This window comes from Oratosquilla oratoria, chromosome 6 (genome assembly GCF_046742065.1).
Source record: "Oratosquilla oratoria isolate Oo_2021 chromosome 6, ASM4674206v1, whole genome shotgun sequence".
In the NCBI taxonomy this organism is placed as follows: domain Eukaryota; kingdom Metazoa; phylum Arthropoda; class Malacostraca; order Stomatopoda; family Squillidae; genus Oratosquilla; species Oratosquilla oratoria.
Window position 1 is genome coordinate 680001 of NC_134782.1, and position 27759 is coordinate 707759.

Below are 27759 nucleotides of genomic sequence, written 5' to 3' on the forward strand. Positions count from 1 at the left end.
GTTAATCATTTTATAGAATATATGTATGTACTTCACCATGAAGTAGTATTTTGATCAAATCATATTTAATGTCTTGCCTGACATTTTCTCATTACTTATTGAGCAAGGGAGTATATACATATGCTCCAAGGTTTCTGGTTTGTTGACTTACACCTTGAAATAATCCCAGAATAAGTAGTCAGGGGTGGTCAAGCTTTAGGAATCCAATGGCCAGATGACATCAGAGAAGTGAGAGATGATTCATTGTCCAAAACCTAATCTTAACAACTGCATTGTCTTTTGTGGTGTGAGCAGTTGCCTCATCTTGCTGGAACCACGTATTGGGCCTGTTTTGAGTGGCTGGGTGGAAAAAGCTCTCGATCATGAATCTGTTCCACTCCGGCCACATTGACAGCATTGCCATCATTGTTCTTGAAGATCTAAGGCCCAATTATCTTGTTCGCCATCATTGCACATTGTACTGTACACTATGTTGTGCCATTCTCTTTGGTGTACTGCTTTTGGTTTATTGATAGCCCCAAAACTGTCAATTTTGTGTGTTGTTGAACCCATTCAAATGAAAGTGAGCTTCATCAGACATGATCAGTATTTGTGTAAAATTTGGATAATTTCCTGCCAATTTCTGGATTTTGATCACGTATTGGAGCCAGAGTCCACAACCCTGGGGCTTGAACTGTTGAACAAACTGACTACCTATAAGTCAGCATGCCCAGATTCTGTTCAACACTTGCATTCATTCCCGTGTCTCACTGGTTCTAACAATGTGAGATCTCCCAGATTATATATTTATGTATATGTAATGTGTGTATATATGTGGACATGTCCATATATACCTTGAACTGTGTCTGGAAGGTATGTAGTCAGCAACTGTGAAGATCTCCCATGGTGATCTCGTGTATGTATGTGTACATATGTGTAAAAAATACATACATACATAATAGCAAACATGAGAATCATTAGATATTGGGTTAAATGTTCCAAGTCCATGCACCCTTTTTTCCATCATCTTTGTCATAATATTCAGGGTTTTAAGAAACCGGGTATATGATACTTTCAAACGGAGAAAGTAATTGTCTCTTGCATGTCTAGGAGACAGGTGAGTGGTGCATAGGATATGACTGAATCAGGCTGATCATTATTATTATCTTGGAACAAGTGTCAAGTACTGTTTGCTTTACTTCTATGTTTAGGGATTTAAGTGCCTCCAGATTTGTAAGGTCTGTGTTACATCTTGAACAGGCCGTTTAATGATTCATGACACAAGATGCTGTTTTCACATCCACCAGGAACCATTTCTTATCATCTAGTCATTTCTAACACTGAAGAGGAAAGAAGAAGGCAAGATCACATCCCCAAGTTACTGGGAAGAAGTTGTATGTGGGCTCCCCATCTCCCTTCCAGGGTTTCCAATGTCTTGAGTGCAGAACTGAAATGAGTTATGATTTCATCAGGCGCTCATTACTGCCTCTTACAAATGAATTGGATAATCCCGTGAAGTCTACTTAGCTATGGATATCTACTAAAGTCCAGTGAAAAAAAGGAATTTGATCACTTATGAAGGATTACAAAGGAAGAACATAATGACAGGAGACCTTCTGGTACTCAGTCGGATGCTAAGAGTAGTTAAATGAAGAAATTAATAAACAAGCAAACAAAAAAATTGACAAGCATTACAGCGTATTGCTTAGGCGTTTATCTAGATTAATCTTAAAATTTTGGACCATACTACGTTGCACTGCCTCTTCAGGAAGTTTATTCCATTCATGGACAACACAGTTGGCAAAGTTGTTTGCACCCACTTCCAGATTAAGTCTACATACTAACAGCTTGAGACTGTTATAACTCGTCTGATATGTGTTCAGTGAAAATTTGATCACTTTTTATGTAGTCAATTCCCTCAGATCTTGAAGACATGTATCAAGTCACCCCATAGTCTATGCTTATTTAGGGAAAAAAATATCTTGGGTATAAACCCAGAGCTGCAGAGAATGCTTGCTTGCTTGTTTGCTTGCTTGTAGATGTCCATTAATTCATGGCAGGTGCAGTGACCTTACCAGGAATAATGAGCAGCATTATGAATTAGAAATAATTACATTCATGTCAACTACCCTTTCTCTTTCAGACAGGTGTGATGAAACCTCACCTCCAGTCTGCAGGATGGTATCAGTTGGATATACAACTACAAGCACACTACAGAGGCCATTAGCTTCAGTAATAAAATTAATGCCACAGATTCCTCTTCCCATCTTAACCTTTGGCAATGGCCCTCTTGTCTTCAGCCAAGGATGGCGAGGCCACAGATCCGAAGGTTAGAAGTGGACACCAGCATCAGTGGTAGCTAACCTTATACTGTATCTGGAAGGTATGCAATTGGCAGCTGTGTGAAGAACTCCACCCATGGTGATCTTGATTCATATGCTACTGGCATCACATATCCTTCAATACTGAAGCCCAATCATGGTGCTGATTAGGAGCACAAATACTCAAGTGTATTCCAGGCAGGACCCAAGCTATATTCAGTGAGGTGGGATTTTGCATCATATGCAATACTTAAATAGCCATTTTGTTTTGTAATGGGCCTTAGTCTGGCATGTCCATTTCTTATGCAGAACCATAGAACCAGCCTGCCAATGTACTTGATTCTCCTTCATTTGAACTAGTGATTCATCTGAGATGCCCATTGCCATCACTTTGGGCTTGGCCTTTAAGTTCTGCCGGTCTGCAACATATTTCCTGCTGAATGATTTGCAAGTTTTTTGGACCTCTTGAAAATACTGAACATTGATTCCAAAGCAAACTCCAGCATGGTCTTCCACTAGGTTCCTCTGTGTTTGTGGTATAACTTGAGCACAGACACAATTAATTGACCATCCCAGAGAGCATTACTGAATGTTTTGCAATGTTGCAGGCTTTCCAGTCGGTTTAAGCAAGAACAAGGTCAATCTTGAGCCTTACATAACCAGTCCAAGCATACCAGGCTCAACAATGTAGATCTTGTATAAGAGCCATGAATAATAAACAGTTCATGTTCTGTGACTAAATGAAGTCCAGGAACAGTTGTTGGGGTTCAGTATGAGAACCTGTTGGAGCAAATTCCATGTGTACTTGTGAAGAATTTCAAATTGTTTGGTGCAAGTAAGATGTCAGGAGCAGTTTGCCACTGGGTTAGTGTTGGCAAGGGATATTTCTTTCATTGTGGACTAATTTGAATTTGTTGAAGTGTTCACTGTATTGAAAGAAATGGATCCAGAATTTTGCTCTACACATGCATTGTTTAGATTGAATGGGTATATCTTCCCCATTAATGTGGTCAGAGGATCTTTATTTGGTAATGCAACACCCATGATGGTTTGCTTTACACTTTGGGTTTCATGTTCATAATTCAGGTGCCCCTATCTGGTGGCCCTTTGAGGCTCAACCATCTCAGTATGCCAGTGAATTTGTGTTTGTGAATTGCAACCGAGACCTCTGGGACCTATTCTTCTTTAAATTGAGATATAGGGGTCTCATGTGAACTGTTGCTTTCACAGCTGTCATAACTGATGCAATGAGTTGTTAGATGTTATGGTGGCTGAATGTAGGTACTATGAGAAACCCATTAGATAGATCTCCTGCTCCAAAAGTGTTGTTTCATTGTGGGGAGTTGTAGTTCTCAATGTGATGCTAGATTGTGCCAACTGTTTGGTATGTTATCGATTGGAAGAAACATGGGAGTAGGTTTATAAAGAGTTTCCAATGATTTTGATGGTTGCAGTAGTAATAGTGTACTGCATATAAAATTAGTGGACAAGAGTTCACTGCTAGTGGCCCCAGCTTTCAAATATGAGGACAAAGGCAGTGCTTGAGTTAATTACAATTGTCCTTCTCTATGTCCCTTGCAGCAACAGATTTATGGTTTTGAGTTTTGTTTGAAGGTTGCATTAACTTTGTGTAGTTACTCGGTGATGATTGGGCCCAGTAATTTAGTTATTAAGGGAAGAAAGAATTTTATTTGTTAATTTGATTTTATTGGTTTATTTTTGTTGGGATAAGGTTATAGGATAAGGATAAGCTTGCATGTATTTTATGCATTGGGCAAATGGCACAACATTTAAACTTGTAAGTTTATTTGTTGTGTAAGAGTGACCCTTCAGGAATAAGATATGGATGCGAGTCTTGGGTACCTATCTGATGAGAAAAATTGGCTTTGTTGGCAAAATCCATGGGAGAAGAACTGATTGAAGGCTGTCCTTTTTTTTTAATTAATATAATTATTATTATCCTTGGTTCTCTGGTAGACATACCTCCAGTTTTGCCATTTTCCTGCCTTTGTGGATAATCATATGATTTGATTTATATTTATTGCTCCATCTACAATGTTTTTCCTTGTGAAATTAAATTTTATTCACTTAGCATTTGCACAAAGCCTGTTTTGTGCAGCCAAGGAGCAAATAATTTTCTGTCCATTGAAAGAAGTATTTGTTGTCTGAAGGAAATTGAGTTTGAATACTCTTTTTGAAGCTGACCAAATATGCGTTATGCTTACTCTTCTGGAAGAATTGAGAACTGTGCAGATTTTGGCCAGACATGTTTGCCTTAAAGTGCAAACAACTTGAAAAGCATATGGGGTCACTTTCAGTATCTCATGGGAAGACCATGTAGAACACCTGAAATTGATATGTTACCCTCATGTGCAGATGGTCAAGACTGATTTCTGCTCCAGGTTGATTTGTACAACATGGGCAGATCTGATGATCAAGCTTGTGGATCCAGTGATGGAGGCCCTCACCCACCTACCAGCCATCAACCTTTGAAACTCCGATAGGAGAGTTGCCTCTGCAGGCGCTATGGGAAGAAGAGTTTATACTGCCCAGCCTCATGGTTCCCAGGAAATCTCTACCAGTGAGTCAGAGATAGATAATGACACTTCAGGTTTTAAGAAATTGAATGTCGTGTGTACTAGGGGCCAATAAAGAGCTTCAAAATATAAGTGTGCTAGTGAGATGTGGTGTGGGACTACCATTCGTTTTATTTTCCTCAAGCTGATTTGAAAAAAGGTGTAATAGAAACACAAGTTTTATATTGTAATTGTTATCCTTGCTTTCAGGTTATGAAAATGTTGCTACTGTAAGATGTCCGGTGTACCTCCAAGTTTATCCCCATCTCAACGGCCCCCATTACGGCCTCGTCTGGCTCACAGTGATCCCAACATGAAGATGCCAGACTCTGATGTTACAGCGAAGGGTCCTCCCACTCTTCCTGCATCAGTATGTAAGAGGCACAACCCTGACCAAACAACTGAGCTTGAATCAGAGAACTGTGGTGGATCATGCACTGTTGTTGGAGCACTAGATCCCAAACCTACCTTGTTCCCCTCAAAGCGGCAACGTACTGCAAGTGGGTCTGAAAGTATAGGTGCTTCAGGCTCAGAAGAGGTTAATGTAGTAACATCAGTACATAGTGTGATGGACTGTGGAGTGCGCCTTGGAGAACCTTTGCCTCTTTGTGAACACAATGCAAGGACCAGTAAGATGGAACAACATTCTGATATCAGTCTAAATGGACAAGTTACAGAAAGTGGTTGCGAGTGTTCAGAAGGAGAAAGAGTAGATTTAAATAATGGGACACCAAATGGTTATGTAGATAATGAAGATCAATGTAATAGTAATCATGAAGGACATAATGGTAGGGTTGGGGAAAATGCAACTGGAGGGTTGTCGCCAAACTGTGCTGCAACATTGGAATACGTAGCACAACTTCCAGAAGGTTGTTCAGGGAAATCGTCTTCAGAATTCATGAATCCCCCAGTACCAGTTGATTCAGATAATGAATTGGATGATGACGACAATTATTTAGATTCTTCGGATGGCGAAGGGGAGGAAGAATTAACAGTAACCAACAATGAAGAAGATGAAAGTTGTGGAGAAGGTTAGTATTGATTTCTTTTTTAATCATTGTGTTGATGATTTCTTAAGTTTACTTGCATATACCAAGGGCTTTTTCTCCCATATAAGGGAGGTAACTGAAGTCAAGTGTAATAAAGTATTGTCATGTTTGTCCTTGCAGATGATCAAAGTGTAATCAGTTGTATTACAGTGGGATCCACAAGCTCTCTAAGGTCAATAGCCAGTGAAGTATTGAATAATGTTTGTATCAATGAACACGGAGTTGCATCAAATGAAGATGGTATGTATGGTGTTAAATATGGAATATTTAATTTAATTCTCCAGTGTGCCGATTAGTGTGTTGGTTTTGATTACAGTCACATGATGTGGTCCCATGTTTGAATCCAACAGCTACCGGTGACTTCTACATGCCCGGGAAGTCAGATCACATAGGGCAGAGTGATCTTGGTTACAGTTAAATGCCTTGTGGCACAAGCTTCACTCAAAGTGTATGTGTACATGTATTGAGGATAAGTGATTATTGTGATGTAAAGTATAGAAGTCTGAGGATGATAACTTTTGCTTTTCCGTTTAAGGGTCACTGCTGTATTCAGATGCCCCAGCTGATGCACCTGTTCCCGCCTTTAGTTGTAGTTTGTTTTCTCATGTTTCTCCTGCAATCAACTTTTGTCAGTACAATGAACGCACTGCCCCACTCCCTGCTGAGATCTCAAGACTTCTCAAATGGAAGATCACCAATATTACTCCTCTAATAGTCAAGAAAACTGTTATTTCTTCTGGATTTAAGGGAACTAAAAGTAAGTGGAAATTGTATCAAATAGTAAAGTGTGCACATTAAAGTTGGCAGTAATCTAAGGCTGTAAGCTGTTACGTAGTCAGTGGCTAATTCGTTGTTTAATATTATTCCTTTTCAGAGACAGTACAGTGGTGTGGTACATGGGGAAAGCATATGAAGTCTGTATGTTTCAAAGGCCTAAAAGAATTTCAAAAGTTGAATCATTTTCCAGCAACCTTCCAAATTGGTCGGAAAGACAAATTATGGAAAAACTTTGCCAGATTGCAGGCTAAATTTGGCAAAGAAGAGTAAGTGTTTTACCTTAATATTAAACCGAGAAGGGGGTTGAGTCGGGTAGGGAAGGAAAATGTAAATGGTGAAGATGGACAAATGTTGATAGAAGTTAGGGCAAAAAATGAAAATGGTTGAGTATTTCAGAGCATTGCTGAATGTGTAGATTAGGGAAAGATTGATTGTGACGGTGGATAGAGGGTGAGGAGACATGTTGCAGTGGCCAAAGCACCCCCATTTGGCCTTTTTGCTTGGACTGTTGTGTCAGATAAGTCACTGCTTGGAATTGGAGAGGAGTGTGGAATTCAAGCACACAACTAAGCAAATGCAAGACCAGCATGCTTGCAATTATGCCACCAGCTCACATTGAGAGGTTGTAATTGAGGTTTAGGGTAGGAACAAAAAGAGTAATTGAGGGAGAAATTTATGGATTAAGAAATGTAGAGGAATCTTTGATCAATTTTTTGTTGTTAGGCAGATATGTGGGCACTTTTTACAGATAGTAAGAATGTTGGTATGGGAGATAAATGTGAAGGTGATGGACAAGAGATTGGAGATGGAAGGTGAGCAAATTGTGTGGTGACAACACTGCACTTGTGGCTGGGTCAGAGGAGGATCTAAGGCTGATAGTAGTTTAGGAGAGAGTGGTAGAACATTCAAAGTGATTGTTGGAAAAAGAGGATGAGATGTACAAGGTTTGCAAGTGGCTATGGGCTGGAGGCAAATATTAAGGAGAGAGGTTAGAGGAGGTGGAAATTTTTAAGTATTAAGGTTTTCACGTAGTAGTGAATGGATGAATGGGAGTGGTTATAAATGTGTAGGGAGGTGGTATGAAATGTGGCATAACATATTTAGGGATGGATGCAAAGAGAAGACCATATGAAGAGATTATTGTGCCTGACACTATGGGGCAGTACTGTGGCATTTAAGGGAGGTAGAAAGCAGGAATAATGTGTTTGATATGAAGTATGATGGGGGTTATTAGGACGTAGGGTGAGAAATGAGGTGGTGAGGTAGGGGTGGAAAAGGAGCTGTCAGATAGAGCTTATGGAAGAATACTGGGGTGCTATGGGAATTTGGGGGGGGGAAATGAGTGAAGATAAACTAACAAAAGTGAAGGGTGTGAATCAGGGAGAAACTGAGAATGGATGGATTTAGTGAAGGGAACCTTGGTAAAAGGGGTATGTTGAGTACGGAGGGGAGATGAGAGGTAGATTTGATTAGAGAATGGTTGTGAATCGGTGATAATTTTGTGTGGCCTGGAGTTTGTCCATGTTTTCTCTAATTACTCATGAGTAGACAAGGATAGAGGGTCGCCATGTAATAAAATGGTGGACATAAACTAGCTTTGGCTAATAGGCTCTGCTGTGAAGGTACAGTGTCTTCATTGCTTCTGACCTTTAAGTATGTGAATTTATTAAAACACAAGTATATACAGATAAAAGACCCTTTCTCCCTTGTAAAGGAGGTGGCTTTGATCCACTCCACCCCACTCCAGTTCTCTGGCATGCATCTCCCAAAGGCACATATTAAACAATCTCTGTAGTTAATCCACTATAACTGGTCCCTTCATCACACACACTACATGACACATCAAATTCAATTGTCTTACCATTATTCATAACATTCGTTGCTCTTTTTTTATCATGTCTCTGCCAATAATCCTATCATTCTCCTCTTCCATCACGTTTTCCTAGCATCTCGCACTGCCACAATCAAATCCTGAACCTCTTCTACATTTAACAAATCCCTGAAATCCTTTACCCTTACAACCTTCACTCTTTCCTTCTGATATATATATATATATGTGTGTATATATATATATATATATATATATATATATATATATATTATAATTCTCCATTGAGCTTCTTTCTATGTGCCCTCCTTGTATTTTGCATTCACTTCCTTTTGTACCCCTCATATGTGTCATGCAAGATTCACACAACTTTTAATTTCAGGTTTGGTTTCATCCCAAAGACTTTTGTATTACCCAGTGATCTCAGAGCATTAAAAGCAGCATTTGACAAGGAGGGAGTCAAGAAAAAATGGATTATTAAACCACCTGCTTCAGCCAGAGGAACAGGCATTCAGGTATGAAAATCTTTGAAAGTATTTTGTCTGTCATGTGTAATGATTATTTTATTATTATTTTATTTATTTATTATTATTATTATTATTTGATTTTTTTTTTCTTCTTTCTTTTTCAGGTGGTCCACAAATGGTCTCAGATTCCAACAGATCAGCCATTGGTTGTGCAGCGGTACATAACAAAACCATACCTCATCAATGAAACCAAATTTGATATACGAATCTATGTATTAGTCACATCGTTCCACCCATTAAGAATATATCTATATCAGGATGGCCTGGTTAGGTTTGCCTCAGGTAAGCCAGTATTTGGTAAAGTACATGGAATATTGTGATTGTGATTATGGAGGCCCTTTGGAATTATTTTTCCTCTTTCGATGTATTGATCATTATCTTACTGTTCTATTTTCCTGTTTTAATTACAGTGCAGTACAATAAGGCTTCTAAAACCCTGGGTGACCGTTTTATGCATCTTACAAACTACAGTGTAAATAAGACGTCATCATCCTACACTCATAATGCAGATGCTGGCCAGTGTCAGGGACACAAGTGGACTTTAAGGGCTCTCTGGGGATATCTTAAGGTTAACAGTAGCAATATCTTTCTGTTCCTATCCCTTCTGCTTAAAAGTTTGCAGTGTAGAAGGGATTTAGATAGATTTGACTGCATGTTGGTTGATGGTTTTCATTAGCTGAATAAAATCTACTGATGGCAGCCAGATACAAAAATTATATGTAGTTTTAATTGTGGATGTGCTGTCTTGCTGCATTGCTTCTGACCTAGGTAGTGAGCAGGAGAGATGGATGCCCCTTCATCCACAAGGAGCTAAGATAAAAGGGAAACAAGAGTGGTGGAAGCGGTGGGAGTGGGTGTATGCTTGGTTATTTCACCTTAAAATGGGGATGACATTTCCCAGGCTGTGTGGCTAAACAGTCCTGTTTCCCTGAGGAATGCCATGGCTGGAATGGGGTTATCCCATAAATCCCTTATAGTATATATTGTGTTGTTGGCATGCATAATTGTGTACAATACAGTGTTCCATAATATATTGAATAGTGGGCCAAGAGATGATCCTTTTTGGCACCTGTAATATAGGCCTCCTACTTACAGATGCCTGTCATTGGTACTACACTATGGGTTGGGATGGGTCTGGGGAGTAAAAAATATGCTTCATAGTTATTTTCCCCCTTTTCTTTCTCTAGGCGAAAGGTATCGATACACAGGGTTTGTGGAATCGGATAGCAGACATGGTGATTAAGTCCATCATCAGTGGGGAACATGATATTGTTGCAAGAACAAGACTTAATGTCAGATCAAGGTATTTTATGGGGTCGTATATTCATATCAATTCTTGTTTATATTTATTTTTCAAGAATGTGGATAAATCATATTTTCTCGTGTGATGTGTAAATTTTTGTAAGTGATATATTAAATACAATTTTGCTTCGTTTATTGCCACAGGTATTCCTGTCAGGAGTTGTTTGGGTTTGATGTTATGGTAGATGAAAAGCTACGACCGTGGCTACTAGAGGTCAACATCTCACCCTCCCTGCACTCTGCGACACAGCTTGACCACAGTGTGAAGGGTCCTCTAATACGAGACCTTCTCAACATAGCAACTTTTCATATACCAGACAAATTGAGTCAACATCAGCAAGTAAGGTCATCAATAGATTTAATTTTAGTTGTGATGAATGTACACATACATACATACATATACCAAGGCTTTTTCCCCCTTACAAGGGAGGTAGCCAAAAAGGAAAAGGCATAAAATCATTTCCACCCATTCCATCCCTGAATACACTCCACATCCCTCCACCCTCCCTCTTATCTTTGTACCTCCTGGATGACGGGTCATCCCTGCACCTTGTCCACTACCCTGGGTCAGAAGCATTGTCGCAAGACACAGCACATCCACAGTAAGGCCGCTTCATTAAATCGGCGACCCCCCCGTCCCCCCCATTGCATAAAAGGAGAAGACGGGGAGAAATCCCTTCGGGCTGCGTCAAATTTTGCTCACGCATACTACCTCACCCCCCATCCCCCCGCCCATTCCATCTCATGCAATCACATCATCATCCATATACAACCATTCTCCATTCACCCCTGTCTTCTGTCCTCTCCCGTCCTTCCTCAACAGACATTCCCCTCTTCCCCAAAGCCCCCTTCACCCCATCCATCCACCTCATCCTAGGATGTCCCCTCATGTTCACTCCCTCCACATCTGCCTTCCATACCTCTTTTACTAGTCTTTCTTCACTCATTCTTTCCATGTGTCCAAACCATCCTAATATTCTTTCATCAACCCTATCTCCCAGCTCCCTTTCCACCCCTGTTCTCCTCCTCACCTCCTCATTTCTCACTCTATCTAGCCTAATAACCCCCATCATACTTCTCAGACACCTCATCTCAAACACATTCAAGCTCCTTCTCTCTTCCTCTCTTATGTTCCATGTTTCTGCCCCATACAGTGCTGTTGGCACAATCACTCCTTCATACAGTCTCCTCTTAGCATCCATTCCCAAATGTCTATTCCTCATTACACTCTTTAATCCACCAAGTCATTTACTCGCTTCTCTCAATCTACATTATACCTCCACCTTCACTCCACCTTTTCCTGCTACATTTGCACCCAAGTATCTAAAACTATCCACTTCCTCCAGTCGCCCTCCCTTAATGCTCACTTCCAGTCTACTGCCACTTTCACCCCTTGTACATCTCATCACCTTACTTTTACCCACATTTATCTTTAGCTTTCTTCTATCACATACTCTCCCAAACTCTGTCACCAACTTCCTCAATCCCTCCTCCGATCCTGCCACAAGCGCAGTGTCGTCCGCAAACAACAGCTGGCTCACCTCCCACTTTTCTCCATTTTCTTTAACCATCTCCAATCCCTGACCCACTACCCTTGCATTTACCTCTCCCACCACCCCATCCATGTATAAGTTGAACAGCCAGGGCGACATAACGCATCCTTGACGAAGTCCCACCTTTACCTCGAACCACTCATTCTCTCCATTTCTAATCCTGACACAAGCTCTACTACTCTCATAAAAACTCTTGACAGCTTCCAGAAACTTTCCTCCTATCCCGTATATCTGCATAACCTCCCACAGTGCCTTTCTGTCTACCCTATCATAAGCCTTTTCCAGATCCATAAAAGCCCAAAAAATATCCTTCCCCTTTCCTATAGCTTTCTCACATATCTGTCTTACCACAAAGATCTGATCTACACAACCTCTACCTGTCCTAAATCCACACTGTTCCTCACCAATTACTCCTTTTACTCTCCTAATCCTCTCAATCAAGATCCTCCCATAAGCCTTCCCAACTACATTTAACAAGCTAATCCCTCAGAAACTACTACATTCACACTTGTCCCCTTTTCCCTTGTAAAGAGGAACTATACAGGCACTCCTCCAGTCCTCCGGCACTCTACCCTCTCTCCAGCAATCATTAAATAACCTCGCCAGCCAGTCCACCATCACTGTACCTCCCTTTTTCAGACATTCTGCATGGCATCCATCCAGACCAGGTGCCTTACCTGCTTTCATCATCTTAACAACTGCCTTCACCTCATCCTTCCTTATTTCTCCTCCATTCTCCTCATTCATCACTCTCATTTTCTTCGCATTTCCCACTGCAGCTATCTCTCCCTCCCTATCCTCCTTCACATTTAGCAACTCCCTAAAATATTCTGCCCATCTTCCCCTTACTGCCTTCTCTTCCATTATCATTTCTCCATCTGCACCTTTTACCTTTTCTTCTCTACTTGATTCGCCTCCTCTTCCTCTCTTAATTTCTTTCCAAAACATCTCTTTATTACTTTCAAAATTTTCTGTCTTACTCTTACCCCATTTCACATCTCTCCTTTTGGCCTCCTTTACCTTTTGCTTTACTTCTCTTTTCTTTTCACCTCTCATATGACTCCCTCGTCCTATTTTGTAACCAATCTGTGAAAGCTCGCTTCTTCTCTTTTACAACCTTCTTTGTTTCCTCATCCCACCATTCACTACCCTTCCTTCTATTTCCTCCTGTCCTTCTTGTTCCACACACCATCCTTACACACTTTATGACTCCCTCCTCGAACCATCCCCATTCCTCTTCCACACCTAGCTCTACTCTATCCTTCACTCCCTCCCACTTCTCCTTCAGCTTCCTCTTGTACTCCTTCTCCTTTTCTTTTTCATTCAAAGAGTTCACTCTAAGAACCTCCCTACCTTTTGTCCCTTTCCTCTTTCTCCATCTATCCTCCACTCTCAACTTACCTTCCACCAAAAAATGATCTGATATTCCCCCACCCTCTCCCCTTAGCACATGTACATCCTTAACTCTTCCTATCATAATCCTATTTACCACTACATAATCCATTAACGCTCTATCTACCACCCTTCCCTCCACCACCCTCTCCCATGTGTACTTATGCTTGACTTTCTTCTGAAACACTGTATTTACTATCATCAACTCTTTCTAGACACATTTCCACCATCAACTCTCCACAACGATTCTTCCCTGGAACTCCACATTTCCCAACCACTCCATCGATTGGACTATTTCCTACCCTAGCATTAAGGTCGCCCAGTACTATAGTAGTGATGAATGTAAACACTTGAAAGTAAGTTTGGTGCTGAACTTGGGTATATATGCCTACTGCCATAGAAAGATAGTGACAGAGTTTGGGAAGGTGTGCGAAAGAAGGAAGTTGAAGGTAAATGTGGGTAAAAGTGAGGTGATGAGAGGTATAAGGGGAGAAAGTGGCAGCAGACTAGAGGTGAGTAGGGAGAGAGACTGGAGGAAGTGGATAGTTATACTTGGGTGCAAATGGGGTGGAGGTGGAGGTAGAATGTAGATAGTGAGAAGCAAGTAAATGGCTTGGGGGATTAAGAAGTGTAATGAGAAATAGACATTTGGGAATGGATGCTAAGAGGAGATTATATGAAAGAGTGATTGTGCCAGCAGCACTGTACAGGACAGAAACCTGGAACAAAAGAGAGGAGTTTGAATGTGTTTGAGATGAGGTGCCTGAGAAGTATGATAGGAGTTACTAGGCAGGATAGAATGAGAAATGAGGTGAGGAGGAGAATGGGGTTGGAAAGGGAGTTGGGGGATATGGTTGGTGAAAGAGTATTGGGATGGTTTGGACACATGGAAAGAAAGAATGAAGAAAGACTAGTAAAAGAGGTGTGGAAGGAGTGAGCATTAGGGTTCGACCTAGGATGAAATGGATGGATAGGGTAAAAGGGGCATTGGGAAAGAGGGGAATGTCTGTTGAGGAAGGACAGGAAAGGAGGTAGGGGTGAATGGAGAATGGTTGTCAGTGGATGATTCTGTGATGCATGAAGGGGAGTGGGTAGGAGATAGAAGGTAAGGGATTATGTTATATTGATGCAGCCTGAAAGAATATCTCCCCATCTGCTCCTTTTCTGCATGAGGGGATAGAGAGGGGGTGGTTGCCGATTTAATGAAGCAGCCTTGCTGTGGATGTGCTGTTTCTTGCGACACTGCTTCTGACCTAGGGCAGTGGGCAAGATGCACGTGTGACCCGTCATCCAGGAGGTGCCAAGATAAGAGGGTGGATGGGAGTGGAGTATGTTGGGGATGGAATGGGTGGGAGTGGTTTTTATCTATTTATTTATTTATTTATTTATTTTATATATAATATATATATATATATTTTTTTTCCTACCTCCCTTGTTAGGGGAAAAAAGCCTTTTGTATGTATTAAATTATGCTCCACAAAGTCATCAGTAGGGGGAGACATTAAATCACATAATATTTTGTAAGTGTACTTCTGGATAATTTTTGTGTATTATTTTTTATAGATAACTAAGTGCATGATTTTAATTACATTTACCAAACACCGCATAGGCTGAACTGCTAGCAGAGCTGGATCTTGGAGAAAATGTAACAGGTTTATGTTTAGATAGACGAATGTACACACGCCTTATCAGCTGTGATGATCAGGTAAAACATTTAAGGGTGAACAGCCTTCCACGCAATCAGTACCTAACAGCTATCTTAGACGACATTAACTCTGATGACTTGAGACATCTCATCACGGCAGAAGATGAACTAAACAGAGCAGGAAAGTAAGTATTCCTCAAATGAGAACTAAGTTACCCAGCATTCATTTGAATACAACATCCTGACAAAAAATTGATTGGTTTCCTTGAAATTTCATATATGCTGAGTCTTTACTGTTTGTTTTCAGATTTTCTAGGATATTCCCAACTAGTGAGACATACCCGTACTTAAACTTTATAGACAAACCTAGATACTATAATCGACTAATGGATGCATGGGAGACCATGTATGCATCAATGAGAGAAAAAGGTATGTACAAGTCTCAGTAAGAGAAGAGAAAATATTTATATATATATATATATATATATATTTACTTTATTTTATAATAATTATATTGACTTTGCTCTCTCCCTTTCAAAGGGAAAAAGCCCTTGGTATATAAATGATTTTTAATAGGGGTGTAACGAGCTAAAAAAAATTTATAATTTTTCTTCTGTAGGTATTGAAAGATTGGAAAAGCTGTGTAAAGAAAAAGTTCACCTGCAAGTGCCTCCAGCATTTAAGCTCCCTAAGGTAAGACATAGTAGTCGTTTTGAGGAACCTCTATCACCTGCCTCATCCATTTTTCCCTTCAATTCTGTCTTGCCTCTTTGACCATCTCCATCCATTTCCCACCACCTCCTCCCTCCATTTCCCACCATCTCCCACCACTTCCCACCATCTTCCACCACTTCCCTCCCCCTCCCACCATCTCCCTCCCTCTATACCACCTCCTTCCCCCTCCCACCACCCAATTCCATCTCCAACCACCTCATTCCCTCTCCTACCATATCCAACCCTCTCTCCCTCCTGCTATGTCCTGCCATGTAGTTATTGTCTCCCACATCCTTGTTTCTGCCATCTTGTTCCCCCTTGTTCCCACCATCACCTTGTCACCATATCCCTCCCACTTGTGCCCATCATCTCCCACCCTCTTCTTCTCACCATTTACCTACCCCTTTGCTCCAGTCATCTCCCCTTACTTCCTTTCCTCCTCCTCCTACCCCCATCTTCCCCTTCCATCCTCCTTTCCTTCCCTCTCCCCATGTGAAATAGTTACTGTGTAAGTTTTAGGCAGTTGATTGTTTAGGGAAATTGTGACATTCTAAGGATTAGTTAAGCAGCATTCTTTTACTGGAGCAACCAAATCCAGTCAGAAAAGAATACCACATTTAACTTCTTGTATCACACACAAACACAATGATTTTGAGCCAAATGTAGACTCAAAAGGAGAGTCCTGGATGTGCTATGCCGAATTTAAATGTTGGCAGAGGCCTTGAAATGCCACGGATGTTCCGACTGTATAACGAATACTTTTTCTGGTTTTGGTAAGTATGAAAGAAAAAAAATCTAATCTTAGACATGGAAAGGGAGATGTGTATTAATAGAAAATTGTAGGAGAACAAATTCATAGAACTAAGGTGATTGCAGAGTTAGCAAAAGGCCTTTTCCAAGCTAACGATATCAGAATTGAAGAAAATCAATTCTAAAATAAATAACGAGTTAAATGTGAAAATGAAAAGATGAAAATCAATGATACTACCAATAGTGAGAACTTAGAAGGGAAAAAAAAGAAGAAAGGTAAATCACAAAATACAGGCAATGTCTGAAAGTATTGAAGAAAACTTGGGTAAGGAAAATTTGCAGAAGATTAAGAAATGGAATGAAAACAAGAAAATGAAGAAATTGCTTTTAAAGAAATAGTACAACAACAGATGCAAAAAATCCAAAGGATACAATCATTCAAGTCTAAAGGGAAAATATGGTCTGGTGAGGTACATGAAAGAAAAAGCGGAAAAAGAGATTGCAATATCAATTCTAAAAGAAATACAAGATGGTGACCAGGAAGTAGAGAAAGATATAGGAGTGTATAGAATGGGACACTATTGTAAAGAAAGAAATGGACCTCTAAAGATAAGATTAAGATTGCAAATTGTAATAGAAGACATATTAGAAAAGGCAAGTAAGTTGGCAAGGGGTGAACATTACAACAATATATGGATATAGAGAGAAATGAGTGTTGAAATAGAAAGAGAAGACACTAAAGAAAAGAAAAAAATGCGAAGAGAATGGAGACCAAAAGCAAGGAGTTCTATTGGAGGGTCATAGATATGAAGCTGAGAAAATGGTACATCAAAGTAAGCAAAACAAAAGAAACTAAAAACAGTATGGAGAAGGAAAAAATTAAAAGTGGCCTATACTAACATAGATGGATTAATCTCAGGATCAAATGAACTAAGTAATTAACTGCCAGATGAAAAACCAGTCATAATGTGGAGACAAAATTAAGGGATCCAGTACCACTTAATGGTGTTGAACTTGGGTTATACAATTATTGGATTAAAATCTGTAACTAAAAACGAGGAAGATTCATGTTCTTGGCCAAGAAAAACTTAAATGTGACGAAGGTTACTGAGGGTAAAAATGGTGTGGAAATGATCATGATAAAAATTGAAGACAGCTACATGAAAAGTAGAAAGTTTATGGTGGTTTGTGTGCCCCCAAAAATGGGCTCTTGGAAAGAGGGTGAGCATTCAAAAATGTTAAGATGATACAAGGCATTCATTAAATGAGATACTAAAGGATGGAGGTAACTTGGTGCTTATGGGGGATTTTAACTGTAAAGAAATCTGTTGGGAGATGACAGTGAAAAGCAGAGAGGTTTTATGGGGAAATGTATTACTTGACATGACCATAGAACATACAATGACACAATAGGTCAATGAAAATACCAGATACATAAGTAATGAAAACCATCAAGACAGGATTTAATATTTACATCAGAACCTGAAATTGTGAATAAAATTGAATACAAGACACCATTTGGGAAGTGACCACATACTAATAGAGGCTGAACTAAAGGAAGAAATACATATGGAAAGAAATGAAAAATACAGAAAAGGAAGATTGATGTACAACAAAATGGGCTTTGGAAAACTTAAGAAATTCTTTCAAAATCCAAATTGGGTAAAATTCTACACTGAAGAGACAAAAGTGGAAGAGAAATGGATGGTATTGATGGAAACATATAATGGAGTGAATAAATATGACCAAGACAAAACCAAGAGGTGTACATTAAATGCTGGTTCAACAGAAGCTGCGGTGAGGTAAAAGATAGAAGAGACAAAGCTTGGAAAGGATGGGGAAAAGAAAAAAAAACTGGAAAATGGCAAATATATATCAACTATAGAAATGAATATGTAAAAGTGCACTGAGAGGAAAGAAGAAACGACAAAAAAGACATCATAGAAAAATGTAAAGATCAACCCAAACTATTCTATAGATATGTGAATGATAAACGAAATAAACAGGAAATGGTGGAACTATGTCACGGAAATACAGACTACACAGAAGGTTTAGAAATGGCCGAAGTTATGAACAATCACTTCAAGTTGGTTTTCACTAGAGAAAAAGTAGAGCATTGGGATGAAGGAAGTGAAGTATGATCGACCCCCCCAATGAGGGAAATAATAACACAAAAGGAAATTAATAGATCCATTAACGAACCTGGACATATCACACGGCCTGGATGGAATTGCAATTTAAATTCTAAAATAATGCAAAGGAGAACTAATGGACAAAATGTACAACTTGATAAGTTGCTCACTCAGAAAAGGAAAAATGCCAAAAGACTGGAAAAATGCCAACATTGTACCAATATATAAAGGAGGAAACAAGGAAGAACCAATTAATTACAGATTGGTCTCCCTTACAAGCACTGTAGCCAAAATTTGTGAGAAAATGATCAAGAATAGATGGGTAAAACATCTGGAAGAAAACAATATAATAAACTTGAGACAGTTTGGATTCTGACGAGGAAGATCATGTGCTACAAGTTTAATCTGTTTTTACTCGAGACTAATAGATATAATACAAGAAAGGGTTGGACGGCCTGGTTGTGCTTTCCTAGACTCTCAAAACGCCTTCGACAAAGTACCACACAATTTTTTTTTTTTTTTTTTTTTTTTTTTTTTTTTTTTTTTTTTTTTTTTTTTTTTTTTTTTTTTTTTTTTTTTTTTGAAAAATTGGAAAACCTAGGAGGGATACAAGGGAACCTACTAAACTGAATGGAGGTTTTCTTGCATGGTAGAAAAATGAGAGTAGTGTTGAGAGAAAAGTGTTCAGGTTGCTATTTATGTGAATGACATGGATGAAGATGTGGAATGTTACATGAGCTTCTTTGTATATGATGCTAAATTGAGGAAAGTGAAAACAGAAACTGGTTGTGAATCACTACAGAGGCCTAAACAAGGTTTGGAAGTGGAGTCAGAAGTGGGAAGGGGACTTAAACATTAAGAAATTTAACATAACGGAGTTAAGAAATGGGTAAGAAAAAATATATATACAATTGGAACAAAGAAAATAAAGAAAGTGGGATCTGAAAAAATTCTGGGAATCATTGTCTCAAATGACTTGTCCCCTGATAAACAAATAAACAAAATTGTCGGAGAATCCTATGACTTCCTGAGATCAAGAAAAGTTGTTTTTACCTATTTAGATGAAGAAATGGTTTGAAAAATATTAGTCACACTAATAAGGCCTAGACTGGAGTATGCTGTGACACTATGGTCACCCAGTACCAAAGATGATATGAAGAAAATTGAAAGAATCCAGAGAGCAACCATAAAAATGGCCCCAGCACTTTCAGACCTGTTATTATGAGGAGAGACTGGCTAAATTGAAATTACAGACTTTGGAACAGAGAGAGGTGACCTACTGACCATCTACAGAATCATGAATATATAGAGAAAACGTACTAAATTGGGACAAGAGAAACGCAAGAGGACATGAAAAAAAAATAAAAAAGGATAGTTGTAGAAGAGATGTAAAAAAAGTTTTCCACACAGAGTAGTTATCTGGAACAAACTGGACAAAACAATAGCGTGGAAAAACCATGCACGAATTTAAAAGCAAACTAGATCAGGACACCACAAACATAGCTCCCCTTCCTTTAGAATATAACTAGGTAAACACATGTGCATGCACACAAACACACACACACACACACACACACACACTCTCGCACACATTTATGCATATGTACACCTGTGTCAGCAGTTGAAGAGAAAAGGGCCACAACCCAGTTCTACGGAGTTAGTCAGCTAGGTGAAGAATTGGGGTTGAAAGGGAAATAAGAGGTCCTCATCTTGGACACTATAAAGTATTATGTTTAAAGAAAGTGTACAATGAGTATAATGAAAAGAGATAAGATATGTTGATAATTTAGAAGGTAAGTAAATCTGCAAACTTCTAACCTATAGGAACAGAAGATGGAAATAGTGAATTGGTTGTTGATGGCAGAAACAAGCAGGATGATCTATATCCATACCGAAAGTACTCTTCCTACCAGGGGGTGGCCAACCAAACCACATCTCCACCCTTCCCCCATCCCACACCCATTTGTTTTCTCTTTTATCTGAGCTTCATGTGGATGAAGGGTCAACTCTGTCCTCCATCAACTGCACTGGTCAGAAACTACAGCAAGACAGCAATTCCACAGTAGGGCCCAACAGCTGAAGCTGGTTCACTCCCACTTCTTCGTTACATAGCAACCCTCCCTCTTTGTCCACTGAGGAATAATTAGAGAAAAGGAGAAATTCCTTTGGGTCTTGTTATTTTATCACTAATTCAGAAGCACAAAGATGAAATTAGAAAATGTAGATGTTTGAAGAACATTTTTCTGTGCAGAATAATAGATACATGGAATAGTTTGGATGAAGGAATGATTAAGTCAAGTAAAATGGGATAGTTAAAAGCCAGAATTGACTGTTGGGAAAGCAGAGACAGGATCCTATGAGCACCTTTTAAGGGTGGTAGGTGAGTCAAAACACAAACCTTGTACACAATCAGGAACCCATTTAACAACATCCCTCCCATTTTGGCACCTCATGGGTGAAGAGTCATACCTGTTCCTGCCACACTGCTTGAGTCAATGACAATTCAATAGGTCTAATAACCAGAGCTGGTTTTTCCTGACTATTACATTATATGGGCACCCTGCCCTTACCTCTGCATCCACTGCAGGTAATTTATTAATCGGATCAATCAATCTGTTGTCCAAGGTTTCTCTTGGAAGAGACTTGCACCTCCCAGGTAACTGGCAACAACCACCAGATTAACCCACAAGTCACTTGAGGAGGAGATATGAAAACAACCTTTCAGATTACATCCTTTCATTCATTCATTATATATATATATATATATATATATATATACATACACACACACACACATGCACAAGGGAGCTGGCAGATAGGACTAATGAAAAATTGAGATGGTTTGGACACAGAAATAATGAGAGAGGAAAGATTAGCAAAAGAATTGTGGAAGACAGAGGTGGATGGAGTGAACTTTAGGGGACAACCGAGAATGAGATGGATGGGATGAAAAGGGCATTGGGCAAGAGGGGAATGTCTGTTGAGCAAGGAAAGGAGAAGGGAGGGGATAGGGGTGAGTGGAGAATAGATGATATTTCGATGCAGCCTGAGGATTCCCCCCCCTCTTTTATATATATATATATATATATATATATATATTGAGCAAGGAAGGGAGAAGGTAGGGGATAGGGGTGAATGGAGAATAGCTGTGTATGAATGATATGATTTAGCCCAAAGGGATTTTCTCCCCATCTTTCTTTCCTGTGTCTATTGAGCAAGGAAGGGAGAGGGTGGGGAGGAGGGGGGCGAGTGGTGAGTAGTTGTCTGTGGATGGTATTTTTATGCAGCTTGAAGGGATTTCTCTCCATCTCTATTTTTCACACGAGGTGGTAGATACACACACATACACACATACCAATGGCTTTTTCCTCCCATACAAGGGAGGTAGCCAAAAACAAAGGCATAAAATCCACTCCCACCCATTTCATGCCCACATGCTCCACTCCCATTCACCCCCTTTCCTTCCTCTTATCTTGGATCCTACTAGATGACAGGTCATCCCTGCATCTCGGCCACTGCTCTGGGTCAGAAGCAATGTAGCAAGACACAGCAAGGCTGCTTCATGTAATTGGTGACCCCCCCCTCTCCATTCCCTCATGCACAAAAAAAGATGGGGAGAAATACCTTCAGGCTCACCCCCCATCCCCCACCCACTCCCTTCCATGCATTACAGTGTTATCCACACACAACCATTTTCCACTCACCCCTATCTTATGTCTTCTCCTTTCCTCAACAGACATTCTCCTCTCCTAATGCCCCTTTTATTCAATCTCATCCTTGTTTGCCCCCCTCATGTGCCTTCCACCTCTGCCTTCCTCACCTCTTCACTCATTCTTTCCATGTGTCCAAACCATCCCAATACTCATTCATTAACTATATCTCTCAACTCCGTTTCCACCCCCAACTCTCCTCCTCACTTCATATCTCATTCTGTGTGTGGGTATGGGCTTTGAATAGGAGAGGAATGTCTGTTAAGCAGAGAAGGGAGAAGGTAAGGGATATGGGTAAATGGAGAATGGTTGTGTATAGATGATATTTTGACACAGCCTGAAGGGATTTTCTATCTGTCTTTTATTATCTGCATAAAGTGACAGAGTGGGAGGGGCCACTGTTAAGTGAAGTGACCTTACTGTGGATGTTCTGTGTCTTGCTGCGTTGCTTCTGACTTGGGCAATCAGGAGACAGGAATGACCCATCATCCATGAGGAGCTGAGATAAGAGGGAAATGAGTGGTGGATGGGAGTGGGTGAGTTGGCTGTGTGGATAATGTTTTCTCTCTTCACTTTTCTATGTTAAGCAATGAAGGGAGAGAGCATGGATTAGGGGAATGGGAAGCAGTTGTGTGTGGATGATATTTTGATGCAGCCCAAAGTTTCTCTCCATCTTTAATTTCCACAAGGAAATGGAGAGAGGGTGGTTGCTGTGTAAGTGAAGTGGCCTTGCTGTATTGCCACAGACCTGGTCTGTGGTCAGGAGACTGGGATGACCCTTCATCCACAAGGAGCTAAGATGAGAGGGAAACAAGGTTGATGGATGGGAGTGGAATGGTTAAGAGTGGGGGTCTGCCCTTGACTTGGCTACCTTCCTTATAAAGGGGAAAAAGCCTTTGGTGTATAGATATAAATTGTGTGTGTGTGTAGGTAGGTAGGTATAGGTTTTGGTAATATAATTTATGTGAATTGAATGCCAGGAATTGTATTACTACCTATTTTTAAGGTCTTGGTTAGTTTTGATTGTGAAGTAATTGAATGAAAAGCTGCAAGTGTGTTAGTTCAGCAGTCATATGAGGGTAGGTTTTCGCATTCCTCCTTACTCATGAATGGATGGGGTGGGGAGGGTCCCTTTAATGAAGTAGTGGTGGGTATGCTAGTGTTGTCTGTCAGGCCCTAGTGTGAAGGTGGTGCATCTTGCCGCATTGCATCTGACCAGGTCATTGGGTAGGGGACAGGGATGGATCTTCATCTATGAAGAGGTTAGAAGAAAGGGAAAAATGTGTTGTGGGATGAGCAAGGCATGGTCACATAACTTGACCAGCCAATTTCCTTATAAAGGGGGCCCTTTGGTGTGTGTGTATGTATGTATGTATGGGTTATTTTGTTGTGATGACCTGTCATAGGATGTTACAATACTTCAACATGACTTGTCACAGAAGTAAAATAATCATCTACAGGACTTGTATGTATACTACTTGCAAAGTTTCAGCCAAGGAAAACACATGCCCTTGATAAAGTTGACACACTCATAACTAACCTGCTAGGAATGATGTGGAAAGATGTACACAAACAGAACTGCCTTACTTGAGCTTGGCAGAAGTTTCACTGAACTAAAAGGAGTAGTGTTGATGCTGTTTGGATTAAGTGGAATAGTTTGCTCTTACAGCTTGACTAACCACACCAGCATAACTTAGATGTGTGATAATTGTATTGACCCCTAAACTATTTTTATATGCTACAAACTGTCACTAAGATTTCTTTAATATCACCCTTTGAAGTAAAAGGTTGTTAATATATTTTTGATAGCCAAGACAACCACAATTGTAGTTTTATATTGTTGTGCATTCTTTTTCAAAGAGATGTAAAATTTCCAAGAACTCTGAGAACCAAGAAGTTTTTTAAACTTGGTCAGCTTGTGTAGACGAGTGTGTAACATAAAAAGTTTTCAAGAACCTTTAATATGCACTGACATTTACTGGTCTTGCTTCAAGCATCAGGGCTGATTTTGTTTGGTTGTTACATTGCAGACTTGTGGGTCAAGTGTGGTGGGCAGCTCCAAGTCTGCTGCCAGGTAGGTGCTACCCATGCAAGCTGCAACCTTGATCCTTATCTCTTGTACCATCGGAGATTAGATCAAGTTTGTGATCATACTATACTAGGATTGTTTAAAAATTGTAAACTGTCCCCCCTCTTTCCCTTCCCCCTTCTCTTTCCTTCCCCTCCTCTTCTCTTCACCTCTTCCTTTCCATACGAAACCAATGCCATGTACATGCAAGTGATAATCTTGCTAGGTGGGTGTCTGAAAGAATCTTCTCTCTGCCATCCATCTTCAGAGCCATTAATACCCACACCTCAGTCTAGAGGTTCACTGTATTTCCTCCCCATGTTGTGTGTGCAACAGAAACACTTTGGGGGACATTGAATCTGTTTTATTGTGGCATCAAGTGTACATAGAATGTTACTTGTGCTCAGTATGATGGACAATTCTAGACTGGGTTGAGAGCTTGCTGCACAGAGCAAGAGAGGCCATGCCCCATACACATATGAATGAGGCCTTGTGGCCATATGAATGAGGCTTTGTCAGCCGTGACTAAGAGTCTTTGTATTGAAAGTATGTCACTGGTGGTTGGGGCACACTATGACACTGCGGCGCCCTGCTTGTCCAATGCTAGCCCTTTATATCACTACACCACACCCCTCTACATACAAGAAGAACTGACAATTGGCAACCCTTCTACTGCAGTCAGCCAGTGACAGAAAGAAACCCGTAATTGATACCATACAGACAACTGTTCAGCATTTCTTCTCAGAGAAATACAAATGAGGGCCCAGAGACTGTTTCCAGCCACTATGGGACTTCAAGTCTGTGGAACTGAAGGTAACAATAATATCTCCCCTTCCTCTCTGCCTTGACCAACAACAACTCCCCACAAGTGGTAGTTGCTGGACTGGGTCCAAGATCTCGGTATTAACTAAGACATTTCCTCCACCTTTTCACTTAAAGAAGAGCTGACAGCAACTTGACCATTTCCACTCGTATAAAGCAGTGACATAAATTCCCACATTAATACAACATAATAATTCAGTGTTTCCTCTTGGAGAAATGTGTAGGAGGGCCAAGAACTGTTAAGTCACTGTGGGGTGGTGAGTTTCCAGTCTTAGAGACTTGTCAACAATAATTATTATAAACTTGTACTGTTTTCCCTTCCCTCTTTTCTCTCCTTCCCCTCACCTCTTTCCTCTTCCTCCTCTCTCCCTTCCCTTCTCCCAGTCTTTCCCTCTCTCATCTCTCCCCATCCCCCTTCAACCCTGTTTGTATATGTCTTATATAATTGTTATTTTAGGGTCTTTAGTGACATCCTTATGGACCAGAGCCATGCAGTATTTTTTCATTATTGAGGCTTGGTCCAAAAAGAATCATGATCACTTCAAATTCTGTCTCATTTTACTACTCTTTCTGCAATTATCTAAGTTTATGATTGCCTCTTCTGTGCAGTATTGACCCCAGAGGTAGAAAAGCCAGTTATTGCTGATGTGTGTGTATGTATTTATTTACCAAATTGTAGTATACAGGAAAGGAGCAACACTTGTTTGGTCGTGTCCCCTACTCTCTAATTGATCATACCTAACCTCAAATTCATGGACAGTTCCAACCTAGTATATATGCTTGATTTCCAATTATTGTATTTAGATTTGAATTCACGTGTGTGTATGTGTGTTCTCGTTCACAAGTGTATGCACTTATGCATGTCTGTGTATGTTTACCTAATTGTTATGATGACTGATGACAGGTACCTGCATGTGGTGGTCCTGCAAGATAGACAGCAAAGCTGCCTATTTTCAAAGTCCAACAATCCCCTTGCCTTCATCAGGAAGTGCAGCCCCTCAGGACTGGCACTCAGTCTCTGGACTGGGCCCAAAATTTCTCTTATAACTTCAGTTGTATTTCTTGCACTTTTACGCACATGGACAGCTGACAGCCAATGACTTCTCTCTCTGCCACTTGATTTGGTGATATAGAAACAGTCCCACACTGATACAACAGAGAGCAGTCCATAGATTCTACCTAGAGGGATCTGTGGGAGGTACTGAGGACCATTGCCAAGCATTCTGGGGATGTGGGTTTTCCAATTAGTGAAACTTGGAGCATAAAATTGGAGCATTGATTGGTTGACCTAATTGTAGTATACAGGAAAGGTACTGAAAGATAACAGAGAAACGAGTAGTGGAAATATGGGTATGTTTCAAAGAGGTGCTAAAGTGGTGCAAAGGCAGCATATGGGATGAAGATGGGAGGGAACAGGAGAAGCTGTGAATGGTGGGATGAATAAGTGAAGATGGTGTCAGAAAAGAAGGGGAAGGCCTAAAGAAGAGCAGATGTAAGTGTGATAGGAGTTTTATAGAGACTTTTGGAAAGATGAAATTCCTTTTGGAAGGAAGGGAAAGGCGAGGGGAAGCAAGTACAGAGAAGATAAGGGGGCAGGTGGACAGATTACAAAGGATTACAAAGGCAAAGCATGCCGACAGGAGACCTTTTGATCCATATCTAGGTCGGATGCAAAAAAAAAAAAAAAAAAAAAAAATCATATTAATAATAAATTAAAACTATAACAATGTAAATAACAATTAAAATACATAAATAAATGCATTGGTATAGTTGAATAACAAACAAACAGGTAAATAGTAAATTATAATAAATTGACATATAACTAATAATAAATGAAAATCAGACAGACAAATTATAACAAAACAAAAACAAATAATATAACATAAATTATAATAATTACAGCATCTTACTTAGGTATTTATCTAAATGATTCTTAAAGCTTCGAACTGAACTACATTGCACTACCTGTGCAGGAAGTTTATTCCATTCATTAACTACACGGTTGGCAAAGTTGTTTCTACCTACTTCCAAATTGAATCTATTTCCGGACAGTTTGAGACCATTGTTTCTTGTCTGATTCTCATTCAATGTGAAAATTTGGTCACTTTTGATGTTGTCAATTCCCTTTAAAATCTTAAAGCTCGCCGTTGTACTTTTTCCAGTCTGTCAATGTCTTTAATGAGATTCGGTGACCATACGGAAACAGCATATTCCAAATGTGGACGAACTAACGATTTATATAGCTTGTTAATGAGTGATGGACTTTTGAAATCAAAAGATCGCGCAATCAATCACGCCGAGATCTTTGAAGTGGCCCAAGAACTCATCAGTGAGCGTATTTTGAAATATTTCCCACATCTGATCTACAGAACACCCCCACCTTTCTTGTGGTTTCTATCCTGATGAAAGTGTTTAAATCCCGCAATATTAAATTCAGCTTCGAACTCTGTACCATTTAACCATGTCTCAGTTATTCCTATCATATCGAGATTTTCGCTTTTGACATACGCCTGTATTTCTTGAAATTTGTTCCTAATACTACGAGCATTAAAGTACATAGTTTTAAGAAACTCCTGATTATTTCTTTTTGACACATTTTGAGTTTCAATATCAT

At 39.9% G+C, this 27759-nt stretch overlaps 1 protein-coding gene across 22 annotated transcripts in view; it reads left to right on the top strand.

Moving 5' to 3' along the window:
• LOC143026233 (tubulin monoglutamylase TTLL4-like) overlaps positions 1 to 27759 on the top strand; it is a 44599-nt gene that overhangs the window by 7201 nt on the left and 9639 nt on the right. For 6 of the 22 annotated variants that reach the window (XR_012966465.1, XM_076186264.1, XM_076186279.1 and 3 more), the window contains exons 2-16: positions 2123 to 2362; positions 4703 to 4881; positions 5087 to 5907; positions 6046 to 6165; positions 6461 to 6682; positions 6800 to 6968; positions 8913 to 9045; positions 9162 to 9339; positions 9468 to 9625; positions 10245 to 10360; positions 10504 to 10699; positions 14914 to 15134; positions 15257 to 15378; positions 15569 to 15642; positions 24286 to 24329. Coding sequence is in view for 20 of the 22 variants with exons in the window: in XM_076186264.1 (XP_076042379.1) it covers positions 5112 to 5907; positions 6046 to 6165; positions 6461 to 6682; positions 6800 to 6968; positions 8913 to 9045; positions 9162 to 9339; positions 9468 to 9625; positions 10245 to 10360; positions 10504 to 10699; positions 14914 to 15134; positions 15257 to 15378; positions 15569 to 15642; positions 24286 to 24329 (2549 nt within the window). In the remaining 2 variants the exon portion in view is untranslated. Of the gene's footprint in view, positions 1 to 2122; positions 2363 to 2385; positions 2525 to 4702; positions 4882 to 5086; positions 5908 to 6045; positions 6166 to 6460; positions 6683 to 6799; positions 6969 to 8912; positions 9046 to 9161; positions 9340 to 9467; positions 9626 to 10244; positions 10361 to 10503; positions 10700 to 14913; positions 15135 to 15256; positions 15379 to 15568; positions 15643 to 24285; positions 24330 to 27759 lie in introns of those variants that run through there. The other 16 variants (XR_012966464.1, XM_076186280.1, XM_076186278.1 and 13 more) reach the window with 10 other exon arrangements.